Raw genomic sequence first — 19,964 nt, 5'->3', positions numbered from 1 at the left:
ATGATGTGTGTATACAATACTTGAAACCCAACACACTTTATGGGATACTTTGCTCCAGGACAGGTGTATTGGAAAAAGAATATGAAATGATTTTTGAAAATTTTAAGAATGCTATCATTGCTAATTTTAATTCTGTGAAACTTAGGAGATATAAGAAACTGAATTTGGATATAACTGATTCAGAGGAACAAAAAGAAGTTGTAACCAATTATCATGTAGGAAAAACGTATCACCGTGGAATTAATGAAAGCTATAGCCACATTCGAAGAGAATACTATTGGCCTACCATGCTTAAAGACATTACAGAATACATAAATAAATGTTCAGTATGTGCTAAAGTTAAATATGATAGAAGACCTGTTCAAGTTGAATACAAAATTACCCCAACTCCTGACAAACCTTTCGAAAAACTGCAGATTGACACGTTTCAATACAGTAGAATAAAATTCCTCACGATAATAGATTGCTTTTCGAAAAAACTCATGGCATATCCACTAACAAGTTTGAACCAACTTGAAATACAGTCTTGTTTGAATGATTACTTTTCTCTATTTCCATGCCCTAAGATAATCCAAATGGACAATGGTCGTGAATTCGACAATGCTGGACTTCGAGATTTTTTGCGTTTATATAAGATAGAACCTTATTATATAACACCGGGACATCCAGATTCCCAGGGTTTATTGGAACGAGCACACTCGACACTCATTGAACTCCTTAATGCTATACAAATGGAAAATAAAGACAACAAACCCGAAGATAATATGAAACTTGCAATTATCGCATTCAATAACACAATAAATTCAACCTTGAAACTAACTCCTATGGAAATGACTTTTGGTGTATCGAAAAATCCATATGTTGATGAAATAACGGAAGCCCTTATTGCTGAAGAAAGAACAAACGCCTACCTAGAAAAACTGAAAACTATTCACAAACTAGTAAAAGATAAAGTAGGACAAGAAAAACAAAACAGAACTGATCGCTTAAATCAAACTAGAGAAAACGATTTTGAAATGCCTAACGAACCCTTCATAAAGACAACGTTTAATAAAAAGGACAAACCCAAATTTTTCAAAGTGAAATACAATAAGGAAACTCAATTAGCTACTAATCCAAGAGCGATTCAGAAAAGACCCTTCAAACTTCATCCGAATCGAGTGAAGCGAGCTCGAAAGAAAAAGAAATCAACTAATTTATCTGTTTCAGGTAACAATGTTTCTTCTTCTGATGCTCTTCCTAACACCAGCAAACCCGTATAGATTGACTGATCTAAGTAAAACATCAGGCATCACTCCTATCAAAATTCAGGACTCGTTCATAATAAATGAAACCTTCACATACATGCATAATATTAATGTGAACATGTTGCGTATCGAATTAAATACAATCAAAAGAACAATATTCACTTTGCGTGAACACAATATCGATCAAGGCCGTCTAGACATCATAACAATGCATTTAAAGTACACAGAAACAAAACTAGATCACATCAATATCAGCAAAAATAGAAATAAGCGTGGACTTTTCAATGGACTTGGCTCAGCTATTTCATGGGTAACCGGTAACATGGATGCGAACGACAAAGAAAAATACGACAAAATATTATTTCAAGTTCAGTCAAATGAATACCGCTTACAGCATAATATTGAGAATCAATTTTCAGTAAACAAAAGGCTCATTGACGATTTTAATGCTGATGTGAAAAAGATTCATGGGAATAATTTGAAAATTATAAACTATTTCAAAACTCTCTCAAATGAAACTACGACTGTACAGCTGAACCAGCAATTTTCCCTTTTATTTAGCTCATTAAGTTTGCTCTTTAATAAAATAAGCGATTTAGATACTAGTTTGGAGTTTTGTAGATTGAATATTCTACATTCTAGTATATTATCCCATAAAGAAATAAATAATATTATTTCTGAATCTAATGTAAAATTGATTTCTGAAGAACCAGAAGTATTATGGCAATTAGCAAAGGTACACTGCTCAATATATAAAGAATATATATCCTACTTCATTGAATTCCCTTTAAAATCACCTACTTATGAAACCTTCTTCTTATTATCCTATCCTGTTTATCGTAATACTGAAGTTACCACCATTCATGAATATTCTTCCCTTATCCTGAGATATGACGAAATTTTATCTGGTAAATGTGAATATTTGTGTGACAACTACTACTGCAGAAATGTGACAGTGATAAAAAATAAGTGTATAAGTGAAGTGTTAGAAGATAAGAAATTAGAACACTGTAAACAATTAGTACTTAATGATTCTGCTTCTTTTGTAAAATTCATACCAATTATCAATCAATATCTATTGTACAAAATTGACAAAGCTATTATTTTATCACACAAAAAGAACACTACATTATATCCAAAATCAACTCAATTATTGTATCTTAATAAGTCAGAACAGTTATTCGAACATCCTAAAATACATGAATATTGGGAAAGTGATATAACAATCCCATCTGAAGTTCCATTTCGTAAATTGAAAACAAACTTTTCTTTTGATATTATACATGAAGCAAATATTAAGATTGAACCACTACTAGCAATAGAGGAACTTAGCATTGCAAAAGACGATACTTATTATATTTGGATTTTTATTATATGTTTTATTGTCATTCTTAGTATATTTATTGTATTTAAATTATATAACTTTATTAAATATGTAACTTCTTTACGAAATAATTGTAGAAATGTTAATGTAGCAGCAAGTTCGCAAGCCCCAACATTTGTTCTTGGGCCTTGCCTCCAAACCCAAAATTCTGATCGCTGAGGACAGCTTCAGTCTAGGGGTGGAGGAGTTAAATATCTATAGTAGTAGTATTACAACCCCATTGTTATAGAATACAGCTGACTATGCATTGTCTTCTTTATGTCTCAATTAATTATTTTCAGTTAGTTCTACTCAAACTCTTGACGAGAGCACTCGGCTCCCGAAATTCTTTAATTCGGTATTTTCTGTAGTTGTAGTGTTAATAAAGTTTCAATTTTTAAAAACTCAGTCGTGTCGTCCAATCACTTAACTATTGACATTGCTGTTGCAATCCTTGTCTATCATTTGACAAAACATATAGGCTACCGCTATCCTTTTCTAGCTCGGCAACATTGCCAAATCGGGTTTCAAGAATGTAGAAATATAATTGATTAACAAAATATTCAATGTAAACTATAAAAATTGATCATTTTTAAATACCGTAATGAAAATTAAAAAAATATAAATTTTCTTGGCGAATAAAATGTAATTTATTATTTTTAACAGGAATGAACAGTGTTAATACTTGAAACATGATTTTTGTGTTTTTCATGTCATTTTTTCAGTTGTTATACATAATATATTATGATATGATTACATTATATCAGCTATTTTCTATAGAAGGCATTTGCAAAGCAGAGAATCAGCAACGATGTTATCCATTGTCATTACCGTACTTTATCCACGTGAACCTCACTATGGTAGCTCAATTAATTATTAATGCTCTATAATGTCTCTCCTATCTTCAACCATTTTCTGCATTATTTTATTCTCTTCTCATCAAGTTTTTGACAAGTTAATCCCACTAGATTCTTGATTGAATAAAAAAGTAATTTAAAATGCATATCAATGCATAATATTTTTGTCAGATTATAAAAAATGATAAATCCAAATGTTTCACTAAAATTGCTTCAATAGACTAGCATGTTAATAGGCTACATGTGACTGTCACCTGAGAGAAACTTGAATTGGAGGCAATTTCATTCATATTATTTTTGTAACCTATGTGCTTAACCATCAAATTGATAAATTTAGTGATTCAGGCGACAGAATTATTAGATATAAAAATTAAGATATTAGAAAAAAGTACCTAATATAAATGTATGATACTCGTTTCAAGTGTGAAGAATAACTCATTAAATAAACGTGTTATTATCTAGAAAAGAAATGAATAATTGAATTTCTTTAATTTAGAATGAGAGTAAACCATCATATATCAATTTGATTTACATAGAGAGAACATAAATAATTCAAAATGCCTGTAGAACGAAATGACGAGGTGAGCGTTCTTTGATAATATTATGAAACGATTCTGCGGGAATTAATAAATTATAGTTTTGTTATTTGTTTAAAAAAATAGTAAAGTGGGTACTATAGACCTATGTTTGTTTGATTCATGAATTTTTAAAGATATATGAATAACCGCATTTCCTTTCTGTTTTTACTCTATTTTTATTTTAGTTGTTTTTTTAATATTTTGGCATTTTTTTGGACGTTATTCAACTGCTTTAAATACCTATTGATAAAAAGCTACTTATCTGTATCTAATTTAATAATGTGTAGCCTAGGCCTATTTGAAGTTTTCCATGATAAGATCTATGACTAAAGTCGATTTTTTTAAAAATATTATCTCATTTGAGTCAAGTACTAAATTTTACGTTTGAAAATTTCTAAAGTGACAGTAGGTAATAGTATTGGTTCAGATATTGTCAGTGCTATGCATTATTTTCTTGAAAAAACTGATGTTTTAATTATGGTTATATTAACTTCAGATAAAATAACATTTTGAACAATATAGGTCTATTAGATAATAATTTAATATTATTATGATAAAAATAATTAGTAAAATTGAAAATAAGAGTGAAAAAACTTTTATATTGATTCAAATAAATCTGAAAATATTAATACATTTTCAATATTCTACAGCCATAGCAAAGTCTATCAGCTAGACTTTATACAGTTCCTACTTTTAATTTAATATATTTTGAATAATGTTGAATCTACTTTGAAATAACATTCCAAATACTATGAAAAATAAATAGAAACTGGTTATTGTATAGATTGAAATTCACTGATGACAGGGGGACACACCCCACCACAAAAATATTTTGGAAAAAGGTTTTGTACCCCTCCCACCAAGTATTCGGTTTACTAAAGTAAAAATTATGAAATTTTGAAAAAATGTTAATAATCAAGTTAAAACTAATTCTACCATGTTAAAGTTTGGTTGGCAATAATTATTATTAAACGAAAATCCAAATTGAATGCTTTAAATCACCCCAAAGACTTTTGCTACTGCAAATATTGACAAGGTTAACAGCTAGATGAAAGCTACTATATATATTCAAAAATTATTTGCAAGACCGAGAATCGAACCCGGTAGGCTTCCTCCTAATTGCTAGTTAATAATAATTATTCGTTAATTAGCGTTTTGAATAAATGCAATTTCTCATAAATTTTCATTTGGTTGGCAATTTGGAAGTTTGGTTCTGGAGTTGGTTCTTCATTTATGAAACCTTGATTATGAGTCTTTGCAATTTACTTAAAATGAAATTCGATGATTCGATTTATTTTTTGTAAAGAATTGAATGGCATAAAATTTCATTCCATTCCATTTCATTTGTTATCAATTTAATCTGAAATACCAGGCCCACGCTATTTTTCAAAAGAAAATCCATATGAAAAAAGCCTACTGAGCACGAAAAATCTCAATTAGGATGTTAGTAGCCCAATGGAAATAGCGTGAAATCGCAATATAATGAAGATTTTTTTAAAAACTTTCCCGGGCCCCCTTTGGTGTCACCCCTAAATTTTAGGTGCTTTCTACGTGAATGTATGGTCCCATACCTAACACGCTTGTCTGTCGCATTTTGAAATCCACAATCAAAGATGTGTAATTATTGCAATTGCAGGTAGAATGGAAAGTAAAAGTGAGACATCAGAGTCAAAGAGCTCTTTATCAAAGTCTTGTAAGGAATCAACACCCCTTCTCCTTTCTGCCCAGGAAAGAAGACAACTGAGTGTGCTGCAGAAGAGCGCCTATGGAGTCGGCCATGTTTACAATGACATCGCGGCCGCCATTTGGTTCTCCTATTCACTCATTTATTTCCAGTTGGTCGCCGAAACGGGGCCTGTCTTGGCTGGAACCTTTCTATTCATTGGTAAATATCGTCAATGATTTAAAAAAAAACACTAGAATCAGAGCTGATAAAACATAGTATTAGATCTCTATTATCTTTCAAATAGGCCTACAATATTATTCCTAGTTGAATATCTTACCGGTATATTGAATATCACAGGATAAAAATTTTATATTGTCACTGTAGATAGTCACAAGAAAAAGGTCAGCTACTGTTATTTCAACATTTTTCTCATGACTCAACCATCTATTGTCCGTGAGATATTACTTATAATATGAAGAGGAGAAAACGATTTCTCCTTGCACAGTTTGTACAGAGTAGTAGAGAGGAATAAGCATGCTGCGCACAATTGTATGCTGACACAAAAGTAGGGAGAATACTGTTAGATAGTAAGAGTGATTAGTGAAGGGAAAAGCATCGGGTCTTTCTGTCTTCGAGGAGGCCCTACATATTACGGCGGTTCCTCGCCACCGTCTCAGGAAGTACTGGATCACCTAGTTGCTGGCGCTGGTGCTCTTAGTGAGGGGAAAACCGCCAACCAGAGAGAACCATAGCAAACGTGATGACTGTGTGACTCCGTGTCTGGAAGTAGCCTGGCTTATGGCAGTACGGCTGAGTAAAGGCTTTCGACTATGGGAGGTTCATGGTTTGACCGAGTCACGCTAATTCTCTGCCTCTGGGAGTAGCTGGACAAAGTGAAGGATCTCCGGTGGAGTATTGGAGTTAGCCACGCAGTGAGAGACCAGACTATGGGAATCTTAGCACACGTGATGACTGTGTGACTCCGTATCTGTAAGTAGTCTTGCTTATGGCAGTACGGCTGGGTGAAGGCTTCAGACTATGGGAGGTTCATATGGTATGACCAAGTCACCTGAATTCTCCGTATCTGGAAGTAGCAGGCATGCGTAATTTCCATAGACCACACTGTGGGGCTTGGGTAGGGTCTCTGTCTCTGGTGGTAGTATAATAGCATGTCGAAAAATCCCTCTCACTGGTGCTCCTTTCCGAAACCCTCGCGTCCACTTTTGGGCGCCTATGTGGTGGACGTGCAAGCACCCACACTGAAGACGTATTCAATTGGTAAACACGAGTATTTGTCCTGGCCTGTGGACGAAATAGAGGCCCAGACCAGACCCACGTACCGCCGGAACTGCACAGTTGTGGTTCCATTGCAATGCAGGCTGAACTCCTCTGTGATACTCACATACCGACTTGGCAGTGCCGATGGGTAGTAGGTCGCGTGTCACACGGGATATGCGAAAAGCAGATGCCCACTTGGAGGTGTCACGTTAAGGTATGGTGACGCGGTCACAACTATGTCTTCGAGATAGAGCCGTGTAAAAAGTCATATCTCTCGGATTATTTTACATCTATTTACTGTATATTATTCAGTCTCTGCGAAATTACTGGTGAAGTTTTTAACTCTATTCTATTTAAAAAAGTTCTGGATCTTATCACTGCTGATAATAATTGTAATTGTGTTGAGTTTGAAAAAAGTATGAGTATGAAGTAGAAATGTACATCGGTTTTAGCGTTGATATGTAACTATGATAGTAAATTAATTTTGTGGATCATAAATGAAACACTGCTAAATCTTAAAAAAGTTGATGATCAAAACATTAAAATATATTTATAGTTATGCATGGATTACCAAAATTCTTCTATTCAGGAGAATAGACTGCATAGGCTATTGCTAATAATGAATTATGCGTAATTAGTGAATGATTTAACATTTCAGGGCAATGCGTTGATGCATTCGCAACTCCTCTGGCTGGGTTCTTGATTGGACTATGTGGAACAAAGAAAAAGTGGCATTTTATTGGTAACTATGCGACTCAAAATTTGCTCATCATTGTCTAATTCTTGTTTTCAACTTACTTGGATTTATTCTATACATATGTTGAGTTTATTAAATCATTCGTAAATAATTGTAAACAAAAGTTTTCCCCAGGTTCAGTTGCCATTCATTCATTCCTATTGAATATGGTAAGATATAGACTACACCGTGAAAAATGGAAATTAGGTACCCATAAGATTTAAAAAAAGCTAAAAATGTTGTGATAAAAGACTCACATGAAAACTTTATACTACAATATATAATAGACTCTCGAATTAGTAGGTAATTCAAATATTAATATAAAAATGTCAAATATATTAAAGCAACCAAAATATCACATTTTATTGAGTATAATATAACTAGAATTTAAAATTAAAATTAAATATTGAGTATAATATAACTAGAATTTAAAATTAAAATTTTCATGTGTTTTAACAATAAATGAAAGTGCTATGAACTATTCACAATCAGAAGTCGCAAAAGTTTTCTGAATAATAATTGAATAATGACTTTGAACTATGATTTTATCTAAAGATTGTAAATCAGATTCCTTCATTGTGAGCATGCCCTTCTAAAGGTTCGTATATACTTTATACGATTGTATCTAAAATCATTATTAAATATTCCATTAAAATAACATATTATTTTATGTTACAACGTCTATTAAAAGGTCTGAAAAGATCAACCGGAGAACAAATTATATAATAATAGTAATAATAATAAGGTGTTTGGCTCCATCAGATTGTGAGTGATTAATCAATAATTATTTATTTATTCAAAAGTTACAAAATTGGAAGATAAAACAAGCATAGCCCTCCACATATTCACTTTTCAAATTTAGTTCATTCACTGTAAATAAATCTCTACCAAACATAAATAATTGAACCCTCTTTGAAAATGAACATTCTAGTAATTTATAGTTTGCTTACTGATATCATTCTATCATTTGTTGGTGGCAGGAAGCGTCTGCATAACTGTGACTTTTCCGTTGATATTTTCCACGTGGAAAATCACCCGAGGAGCCACGTGGAGCCAGGCGGTCTACTACCCTCCCATCATCACCATATTCCAGACAGGATGGGCCATCGTGCAGATAGCGCATCTCTCCATTATGCCAGAAATGACTCCATCTGTATCCGAGAGAGCAGAGCTAACAGCACTCAGGCAATATACTTATTCATCATATTATAAAATACAATAATTGGCAAATTAATTCATAATTGTTATTCAACACAATTTAATATTTTCAATAGGAGCTGTATGAAGTTGATGGAAAATTATGAAGAGAAGAGAAGAGCGTCTCCCTATTTGAAATTTTGAGCGGTTCAAGTTGGATTTATTTGTGTGCGTGCATTTAACTGATAACGTTAAACTATACATAAACTCCTGGACTGGTTGCTGATTATTCTTTTCCATCACAAGCCAAGAAGACACATGTTGTTATATATAAAGTACGGTATATCTGTATTTGATAGTGTTTGAACAGTGTGCACATATAGCCTAATATAATTTAGCTCCAATATTAATAGAAAGTACAAATACATTTTGATGATCTCATTCTGTCACTGCATATGTGTGGCTATGACATGCATAAATACCTAGTATCAATGCTCTACTACACCGGTATTTTGTCTTATTGGAAATGATAATTTCAGTTAGCATTATGGAGTAAAATTTAAAATACACCTTTATAAAAATAATATATATGAAAATGTATCATCCAACTTTCAAACTATTCAAGCATTCGCATGTATTTGATAGTGTACTTACTGTACATTGATTGTATCAATTTTTATTGCAATGAAAAATTATCAAATCATTCATATTCAGTCATTCCTTTGAAATGCCATATTATTTGTCAATGTGATATTATCGAATACCTTTTTATAATAAGTAATAATAATTATTTTGATTTATTGTTTTAGGTACACATTTTCAATGGCCTCACAGATCTTCGTATATCTGATAGCCTGGGTGTTCTTCAGTGATTTGGAGGGCATGAATATGAAACTTCTAGCACCAAAAGATTCAGGAAGGTTCCAGGTATGTTTTTGAGATGAAAAATGTTTCAAGTATTAAGCCTCCCTAGTATTTACATCTATTATATGATTTGAGTAATTTGAGACTCAGCCGAATAGATTATTATTCTTTCTTAAATATTTTTAAAAAAAATTAAAAATAGGGGGAATGGGTTATCATGATTTTATGACTTTAAGAAATATTGTATCCATTAATGGAATAAGACTTTATTCCTAGACTCCATCTACTAGGGTTTTCAAGTATACCGTGCTTGGAATGTACAAACCCAGATTCTCCTATTTATTAAGCAAACTCATAAAGCATAATGAACTTTCTCTCTCCAATGGCGCTACAGCCTAAATCGGGCTCTGGCCTCAACCAAAATACGCCTCCATCCATCTCTATCTAGCGCCGCTCTCTTCCATCCCCTTAATTGTAACATTTCATTAGCATCCTTCTGCACTCTATCCTCCCATCGCTCCCTTGGTCTCCCTACAGGTCGTCTTCCTCCAGGCTGACCAACTAACACTTTCCTTGGCACTCGTGTTTCAGGCATTCTTTGCACATGCCCTGCCCATCGGAGGCGCATAAATTTTATGTGGGCCAATAATTGAGGCTCTGCATAAAGCTCTTTCAATTCAGCATTCGTATGTATGCGTCATTGTTCATCCTCGCAAACCAGTCCATAGATTCTACTCAGGATTTTTCTCTCAAACACATCCAAGATACCTGCTGTTCTGGCTGTGATAGTTCAAGCTTCACTACTGTAGCAAACCACCGTTCTTATTATACTCTCATAGAGCTTTATTTTACATATCCGGTGTACATTTCTATTCTTGAATATGTTCAGTAATGAGAAAAATGTGCGATTGGCGGCAAGGATACGTTTTTGAATTTCTTTTTGCTCCTCATTACAATTGGTCACACAACTTCCCAAGTACGTGAAATTGTCAACTACTTGGTAATTCTTACCACCACATTCCATAAATGGCCCAAGCCGATTCCTGTTATGTCTTGATTGGTTGAATACTTTAGTTTTGTTGACATTGATCTCCAGACCAACTTCCGATGCGCTTTGCTCCAACTCCAATACTATGTTTTTCACGGCTGCAAGAGACCTTCCAAGTATGCCTATATCATACGCATATCCAAGTATTTGTGTTGACTTGATCATCAATGTGCCACTCCTATCCACTGAAGTCCTCCTAACAGCGTGCTCTCGGGCCAAATTGAAGAGAATTGGTGCCAATCTCCCTGCTTCGAAACAGTCTGTGAGCTCTCCTGCCACTCTAACTTGACAGACAATATTTTCCATAGTGGCTCTGACTAGCCTCACCAGTTTTGATGGTATATTGAAGTCCACCATAATTGAGTACAGCTTCTCTCTAACAATGCTGTCATATGCATGTCTAAAATCAACATACATTGCGTACGACAGATCTATGTTGTTTTCCCAGAACTTTTCTGTTATCTGCCTGAGAGTGAACAACTGATCTGTAGTTGATCTGCCTGGTCGGAACCCTGCCTGGTATTCTCCAATTATATTTTCCACATGAACTCCAAGCTTCATCTTCAGCACTGTGGTGAATATTTTATAGGGCGTGTTTAGGAGATAAATTCCTCTATAGTTTTGGCAGTTAAGTTTGTCTCGTTTTTTATGGATAGGACATATCATGCTCTTTTTCCATTCCTCTGGGAATTGTTCTTCATACCATATTTGCGCAATGAGTCTGTGTAGCCATCTGCCCATATGTATTCCTCCATATTTCAAAAGCTCACCTGGTATTCCATCTGTTCCTGGAGCTTTATTATTTCTTAATATTTTAGTGGCTTCCAAGATTTTTTCTAGGGTTGGAGCTTCAGTACCAGCCATATTTTCCTGACGTTCATTCAGTCTAGCATCTTAGTTCTGTACCATTTGTGGGTCAGCCTGGTTCAATAGTTCACTGAAATGTGTCTTCCATATTTCCTTTATCCTCTTTTTATCTCCAATCACCTCTCCATCCTTGTTTTTGCATAACACTGTATGAGGTTTATATCCCTTCTTAAAAACGTTTATCTCTTTGTATGCTTGGTGTGTCTCATTCTCCAGGAAGTTCCTATCAATTCTCTCCACCATTCTATTATGATACGCTCTCTTTTTTGTTGATTATTCTATTCGATGCCTTTCTGGATATTTCATACAATTCTTTCTTTGCTCTGGTGGGTCTTGGATGTAATTTCTCCTGTTTTCATTTTTCACTTCAATTGCTTTTCTACAGTCTTCATCAAACCATTCTTCTCTTCTTCCTCTCCTGACCCGTCCAAGTACTGTTTCTGCTGATGCAGTTAAAACTTTTGTCACGTTCCGCAATTGTTCCTCTATTGTCATGTCACCTCCAGATCCTTCTATTTCCTCAATTTTTTCACTCAATGTATCTTCATAGTGGTTCCTTGTCTCAGCCACGTGCAATTTATTGACATCGAACTTCGGCCGTTCCTGATATCTGTTGCTTTTAGCTGCAATGCGACATCTGAATTTCACACCCACCAGATAATGGTCAGAGTCACAATTCGCTCCTCTGTAGCTACGCACATTCATGACGCTGGACATTTCTCTCCTATCAACAATGACGTGATCAATCTGGTTGAAGGTTCTGCCATCTGGGGACACCCATGTTTGTTTGTGGATGTTTTTTCTAGGGTGTTGTGTTGATGCAACCACCATGTTTCTGGATGTTGCAAATTCTACAACTCTCCTTCCATTGTCATTGCTAACTCTATGAAGACTCTTTGATCCAATACTATCTTTCCAGTGATCTTCCCTACCCACTTTTGCATTCATATCTCCAATGACTATCTTTAAGCCATTTGATGGGATACTATCATATATACTCTCTAGTTTGGAATAGAACTGTTCCTCTATTTCATCATCTTTATCTTCTGTTTCCGCATGTATGTTGATGATTGACAAATTAAAAAACTTTGCCTTGATTTGTAATGTACATATACGCTCATCTATTGCTTTAAAATCAAGAATGTTATGCTTGAACACTTTCTTGACTATGAAGCCCACTCCAAACTCATGTCTCCCATCTTTATTTCCACTATAAAGAATCGTACCCTCTTTAGTGTCAAATATTCCATTACCAGTCCATCTTAATTCTTGCACAGCCAAAAGTAATATTTTATATTCCTCCATTATTTGAAACACTTCCTTCAAGGCACCGCCTCTATTCAATGTTCTGACATTCCATGTTCCAAGTCTAATATTCAAGTCGTTGCGTTTCCTAAATTTTTTCCTTTTATGCCAATCCGTCCGAGGCTCATTTGGTTGTTTCTCAACATTTGCGTTTTTGCGGGGATGAGGGGTCGGCCCATCGCCCAACCCCCAACCTGGAGGACCAGGTAGTTTTTTCGGGTTTCCTTCCCTAGGCTTTGATAAAACAATACCAAACTAAAAGGCAGCAGTCAATTTTCTTTCGGGGGTTTCTTCCCTTAGCCTTTGGATATCCACTGATCTCCGTCTGCAAGGCAGCAGTTTTGTTGCTGGTTTTGGTCCGCCCCGGGTGTTTCAATTCCCCGGTACCCCCTATATCTAGGAGGCATCCCCCCTATCCGCCACCTGGGGAGGCGCCCACTAGGAGACCAGCAACTCCCATGGGGCATAATGAACAACAACAGCCAATGAAATTATTGGTACATTCATCTCGTTACATGAAACATGATAAATTACATTTGAACTACATGTAACTTGTAACATGAATAACATTATAGTGAATTACCGAATCATCATCACCCATCAGTATCAAAATAAAATGTTTCATTATTGAAATCAAGATTCTTTGAATCATAAGAAAAGATTCATAAATAATTTAATGATTTTCTGTTTCTAGCACATAACTATTCTATCCGCCTCTATCGGTATTTTTTGCACATTGTTCTTCTACCTGGGCTCGAGGAAAACTTGGACCAATGTAACACGCGCCGTTAAAACGGAGCAGGAAAAATTGGAACTGAGCGAGAAGAAGCGAGCCATCGTATTCTCGACATCCATCTATAAGACGGCCGTTCTGTACACGTCGAGTCGGCTGTTCCTCACGCTCAGTCTGGTCTATTTCCCGATGTTCATCAATGAGGTGGTTCTGCGCAAATCGTCCACCCTGGCCACTGTCCCGCTTGTCTCGTTCATCGCATCTTGTGTGGCGTCCATGGCCTCCAAGACTGTTTCCCAGTACTGTGGAGGAAACAGGGTGATTATTATTTCATTATTCACTCATTCTATCATTGAATGAAATTTCATGTTTATTTTTAGTAATTTATTAATAAGAATATTTTCATTCCTAGAGTTTACACTCAATAATGAGTTTCCCATCACTTGACCGATTCGAATAATGATATATGATTTTGAACCGCCTTGATGAGCTGAAAAGAACGATTTAAGGTATGAGAAAGGTATTAGCATGTTTGATGAAATGGGGATTCGACTATGGAGTAGTGCAGGAATAAGGTTGATTGAATCATATTGCGAAGGAAATACGGTTTATATTATAGACTGGGAAATGAAAAATTAATAATCTTGAGGAAAATTGTTTTTTATTTTCTGTGTATTTTTTATGATAATGTGATAAATAAGCTTATCGAATTAAAACTAGTCACAACTTGGTGATAATTTCATTTGTTAAAACTCTACACACTACTAGTAAATGATGAGAGGTTTAAAGTAGTAGTAGTTCATGCAAAAACTTTATGAAAATTGAAGAAGTTTTTCATTCGTTATGGATTTATTGAATTTATGGTGGAATGAAAGAGATGTTGTCAGTTTTCCACAAAATTATGTGGAACTGACAACATATTTTTCATTTCACCTTAATATGGAGAAATTCCACATCTCTGTTGTGTCTAGAATAAATTTTATTGGATTTTCTCATTGTTAATTGATCTCATATTTTTTGTCTTCAGGCACTATACATTGCAGGATGTTTGATCTGTCTTATGGGAACTGCGCTTGTGAGAATGCATACAAGGAAATCAGAAGAGACGTGGATGATATTCATCGCAGCTGCTCTATTTGGTTAGTAGGCCTAGCATCTTAGAATAAGCTTACAGGAAGCACAGATAGCAAACTAACAAGCATACAATCTATTTTATCCATTGTAATATGAGATAATATAGAATATACTTATTTTGCTTTGTTTCACTGAAAAAAGAGGAAACTACATGCAAATAGGAATACTCGGTTGGTTTCAAAATCGATAATATAGAATAGGACTAGCTACATTTCATCCAGTTGAAAATACTACAATCTCTAGATAATAATCTTGGCATTCAATTTTTCATAATTTTAAAGTAGAAATTCTGAGTGCCGAAAAAGAGTGCTGGGTTGATCATTGATTGCATCTGTATCTTAATGTAGGCACATGCTTATTTTTATTACAAATTATCAAATAAGAAACTGATAGAAGTAAAATAGAAAGATTTTGGTCCTACGGCAATGTTCCGAACACAAACATATTACAATTACTATAAAAAGATTTCCTTGCTGAGCTTTTATAATTTTCAATAGTTTAATCAAAACATAACTTCCATTGTTTATAATACTGTAGGTCTTTTCAGTTTTGTATAAATTGATTCATGAAATGAAGTCTAATATCATATGCTAATATTCACGAAATTATTAATGTTATTTACTTTATTTTATTTATTTTTTTTTATTCAATTTATTTATTTTATTAGTTTTATTTGTTTTATTTATTTGAACAAAAAACAAGTTCATCAAGTTATCATTATCATTATAGTAATTCTTTATTTGAAAAAGTTGGATATTTGAATAGCTCATTTTAAACGTAGCTTCAATGTTTAATCGAAACTTTTCAGGTACTGGTAGCTCTGTAACAATGGTGGTGAGTTTGTGTGTGACTGCTAATCTGATTGGCGATGACACTGAGATCGGAGCATTCATCTACAGTGGAGTCACGTTTGCCGATAAATTATTGAATGGTATTGCTGTCATCACCATAGAATACATGTGAGTAAAGTATTGATCGGATACCGTAGTTTGCGAATATACTCTTTTTACCGTACATTATAAGTTCCTTACGGTACCTTCTAAGTTCTATTTTATTGAATTCTGTACAGATGTTCAGTGAATATTAAAATACATGGTACAGAAAAGCTACAGCTAAGCTTAATTATTAAAATATTCCATGCTTAATCAAATTTTAAAATACAACATTTTCTATAAATTGAGATATCGGAACTTATAAGTCAAAACAGACAGTAGCCTAATCCTGTACGATTATTGAGAAAGAAATCAGAATTAACACATACAGAGAAGATGGTAGCCTAATATTAGTGAAAGAGGATTGAAAATTGCTGAAAAAGTTGTGCATTTTTATAAATAGGAGATATTCCAATTAAAAAGTTTTCAAATAGAAACGTCATTCATCATCTTTCTATAAAAAAGCTGTTTTATTACAATCAACACAAAGATATATACACACAGAAGAATCAACCTTGACTTCAATAAACCTCGATATTCAATAACATAGCTTGCTCAATTAATTGAATGACGATTTTTCATGTGGCAATAATCATTTCAGAAAGCAGTAATTGATTTTATTCGAGAAATTAACTATTTTATTAATCATGAATAGGCTTACCGGTATTATATTCTCCGAATTTACATTACTCTTCCTATTGTTATTCCCCAATAATATTATTTTATTGCACTCAGTTTCACATTTTCACAAAATGTAATAGTTATTTGTATATCAAGAGTGAAAAGTACGACTTTTTCTCCCTGTGGTAAAAAGTTTGAAGCCCGAGGCGAAGCCGAGGGCAACAATTTTCGTGAGGGAGAAAAAGTATTTTTCGCTCGTGATGTACACAACATTTTTCCTCCATATACATTTTCTTATAGAAACTGCAAATAAAATCATTTCAAAAGCTTACATATTGGTGACAATGTTTCCTAACAACATAACCTAAAATCCAAAACCTGAAAACCGGTCGGCTGATTGGCACTGCCGATTGCGCTATCTATCGGCAAAAGTTGTAACAATTATATCAGCTGAGCGGCTACCAAAAATGGCTGACTCCAGATCACGCGTTTCAGATTTGAATTGCAGATCAAAAATATTTGTTGGCTGGTATTTTGAATAGAATAAAATATTTTTAAAATTGTTTAAATTTTTATCGTCAACAAAATAAGAATATAATATCATACAAACATATATTTCATGAGTTGTTCAAATTTCTTGTTGTGGTATTGAATTCAGTTGACTCAATGACAGACACCTCTATTACGCTTTCTCATCTGAGCTTAGACCTTCTAACCTATTACAATGTGAGTTTTTGAATTAGAGATGCTTCCTATGTTATTTAAATGGAGTCACTTTCACTCCTTAGGGAGTTTTTCAGTTTTTTAGTACCGAGAGCGATAAAGTGACACTTTAGTATTATGTTTCAGGGAGTAAAGTAAGTACTTTAGACAGTAGCTGGAGGAAAACCTAATTAATCCACTACACAAATTAAAAATGATAAATTTATATTTTTATGGATTTTATTTTCGGGAAGTCCCTAACGGAAGTTCCACCTCGCTTGAGTGCTCTATATAGATAAAGCTCAATAAAAAGAAGTTATTATTGGGCCTCACGACTGTTAAATATCAGTCGGAACCTAAAGTTTAACTTGCCCTTCCGAAATCTCTCAAATTTCATTTTGGAACCATATAGGTAGCATTTTTTACAATCCAGGTTGTAACATAGAATATAAATTGTTTCTCAAAAAAACAAAGTTTCCAAATTTTAAAGACCAATGTATTACATCGATCAGTATGACTTTTACCTATATAATTACATGATCATTATAATTATAATTTCAGGAGATGTGAAGATGTGAGAGACTGTCCATTCTACTACAGGGATACACTGTCATTCGTCAATCTCGGCATTGCTGCTATTGGACTGATAGGCTCAATGAGTGTTTCCTCAAAGCTGTTTAGAAAATCTGACACAATCTGATCCAGTAAAATTAGAGAGAGACATACCAAATAACTCAAATCGATGATTTGAGTCTGAATTTTGTAAATTTCATCCTTTATCGACTGAGTTGAATATTTTAAAAAACTCGGTGAGATTGCTGAGAACTCAACACTGTTGCTGACTACAGATAATTTTGTGTTGTTGCCGCGGAAGTAGTCATTTTGTAATGATTAGTAGTTAATATCAATTTTTTAAGATGATGATAAAATTTATAGTTACAATTTTTCGTTCTCATTTTTGTACCTACATCCTTACATATACCTACATCTCTATATATTCAAATTCTCTTGACTGCATATCAATTGTAATGTATGTTATAGTAGCCTATGTGGTCCATAATTTTATACATTTATGCCCAGTTTCTCCAAGCTCGGTCAAGACATTCTATCATGGTCAAAATAGGGAAAATTTTACACTGGTACAGGAACATATGATTTCTATATGGCAATAGTTGCTATTGATAATTCCAGTCCACGCATGTGAAGTGTACTCAATTTCACTATGTTAAAATGTCTTGACCGACCTTAGTGAAACCGGACAATACAATGATGAAAACAAAAATATGAAGTGTGTTTACTTCAAGCGTTGAAGAATGAAATCTAAGTAGGTAACAAAAACTACACTTGCACAGTATTTTTATTTTTTTAGGTACTGTACCGGTATACGTCTTTTTTATATTTTTATTTGAACACTTGTATTTGCTCTTGTTTCAATAAAAAACACTTTCAACACTGCATGAGGAAAATACTGATGAGGGAAAATGACAGTATGCAAGACAAGACAGTGAAAGTTACTAGTTGTGATTCTTACAATAAAGTGGAATATGATTTGAGATTCTTTATATGACTTAAGAGTAAATTTTCTTCTTAAGCATAAATACAAGAAATCCTCATAGGTTGTGTGGAGCGTGATTTTAAGGCTTCACACATGTAGGGTGATGTAATGCTGTATCTAAATGCCTCACGTTGGGCCGGCAAATCATGTGGTGCGTTTTTTAACAGCTTCACACATGTAGGGTGAATCTTGTACTGAGTCAATGGTGTAGCGGCTATAAATTTTGCAATGGCGTGTGAGGACGCTGAGTGAACACCAGACTGATTGACTCACTACAAGACTCAATACAATTGTCGGAATCGCGGGAGGCCTAAACGCTCGCTCACCCTTGATTCTTCTAATGACAAACTGTATAGTGATGAAATTTTTATAAGCAGTGTAGCGATCGCTAACCTGAATACGGATACCTTAAAATTATTACCTGTGAAGAATGAGCATACAAAATCATACAGGTCGAGCAAAAATCCCGATGTAGCTAATTTACGGGACTGCGTCTCTAATAAGTTCTGAAGGATTAAAAATACGGTATTTGAACCCAATATCGTTCAGAATATACTTCGAGAACAGAGTCTTGTCGGGTTTTAAGCTCTATTGTAGGAATTTATATGATCTATGGCTGCCTCTGCTGTACAATTGATGAGTTCGCTCCAAATTCGAGATAGGTAACAGATAAAAGCTGATATATGAGCAGGTAAGGACAAAGAATAAATATCTCGATCTGACCCCACTCGCTACATCCACTTAGACCTGTTCCAATATCCAGCTTGATTCAATTATTCCAATGATCGTATTCAATCGGTTCTTGATGATATAGAACGTATCAGACACAATAATTGACAGGCTTAAGAAATAATCGAACTCAGAAAGCGAATTAACAAAACTGAAATATATTATAATAAAATATGTAATCATACAGTGCAGATTCAGAATTTGATTTACAGGTCGATAATAATTTAGCATTAACAAAAGGAGTTAAAAATGTTCTTGTGCTTGCATGATACCATGCGTGATTCGACAGAATTTTACAATTGATAAAATCTAACAGTTTGAAAAAATAGAGAAAAATGAATTATAGAAAATATTTTTTAGAATGTTCGGGGTCGTGGTTCAGGCAGCGGAGGATAGTTAATCAACTACAAATTCTTATAAATTTAATATGAATAAATTCTAGACTCTTAAATGCTAAAGCGCTTGTCGGCGTGGCCAATAATTAACGAAGAAAAATTTATGTTTTTCTGCACTGAAATATTTTCGAAGCGTAGATTGGGGCCCCTTTTAAACTTATAACTCACGTGAATTTCCTTGGCGGTCGTGGTTTTCTTCTTTAGATCAAAAATCGTT

General features: G+C 34.1%; 1 protein-coding gene across 2 annotated transcripts in view; it reads left to right on the top strand.

Moving 5' to 3' along the window:
* Nucleotides 1-18,011, top strand: part of LOC111047713 (major facilitator superfamily domain-containing protein 12) — a 29,587-nt gene extending 11,576 nt beyond the window's left edge. The window contains exons 1-9 of one of the 2 annotated variants that reach the window (XM_022333534.2): nt 3,741-4,048; nt 5,682-5,930; nt 7,648-7,731; nt 8,706-8,910; nt 9,672-9,789; nt 13,641-13,997; nt 14,707-14,818; nt 15,622-15,772; nt 17,630-18,011. In XM_022333534.2, the coding sequence (XP_022189226.1) occupies nt 5,687-5,930; nt 7,648-7,731; nt 8,706-8,910; nt 9,672-9,789; nt 13,641-13,997; nt 14,707-14,818; nt 15,622-15,772; nt 17,630-17,768 (1,410 nt within the window). In that variant the 5' untranslated portion in view covers nt 3,741-4,048; nt 5,682-5,686 and the 3' untranslated portion in view covers nt 17,769-18,011. Of the gene's footprint in view, nt 1-3,740; nt 4,049-5,681; nt 5,931-7,647; nt 7,732-8,705; nt 8,911-9,671; nt 9,790-13,640; nt 13,998-14,706; nt 14,819-15,621; nt 15,773-17,629 lie in introns of those variants that run through there. The other variant, XM_022333533.2, reaches the window with a different exon arrangement.
* Nucleotides 18,012-19,964: the final 1,953 nt, after the last annotated feature.

Source organism: Nilaparvata lugens, chromosome 2, assembly GCF_014356525.2.
Source record: "Nilaparvata lugens isolate BPH chromosome 2, ASM1435652v1, whole genome shotgun sequence".
Classification (NCBI taxonomy): domain Eukaryota; kingdom Metazoa; phylum Arthropoda; class Insecta; order Hemiptera; family Delphacidae; genus Nilaparvata; species Nilaparvata lugens.
This window is presented reverse-complemented; position numbering and strand designations above follow the sequence as displayed.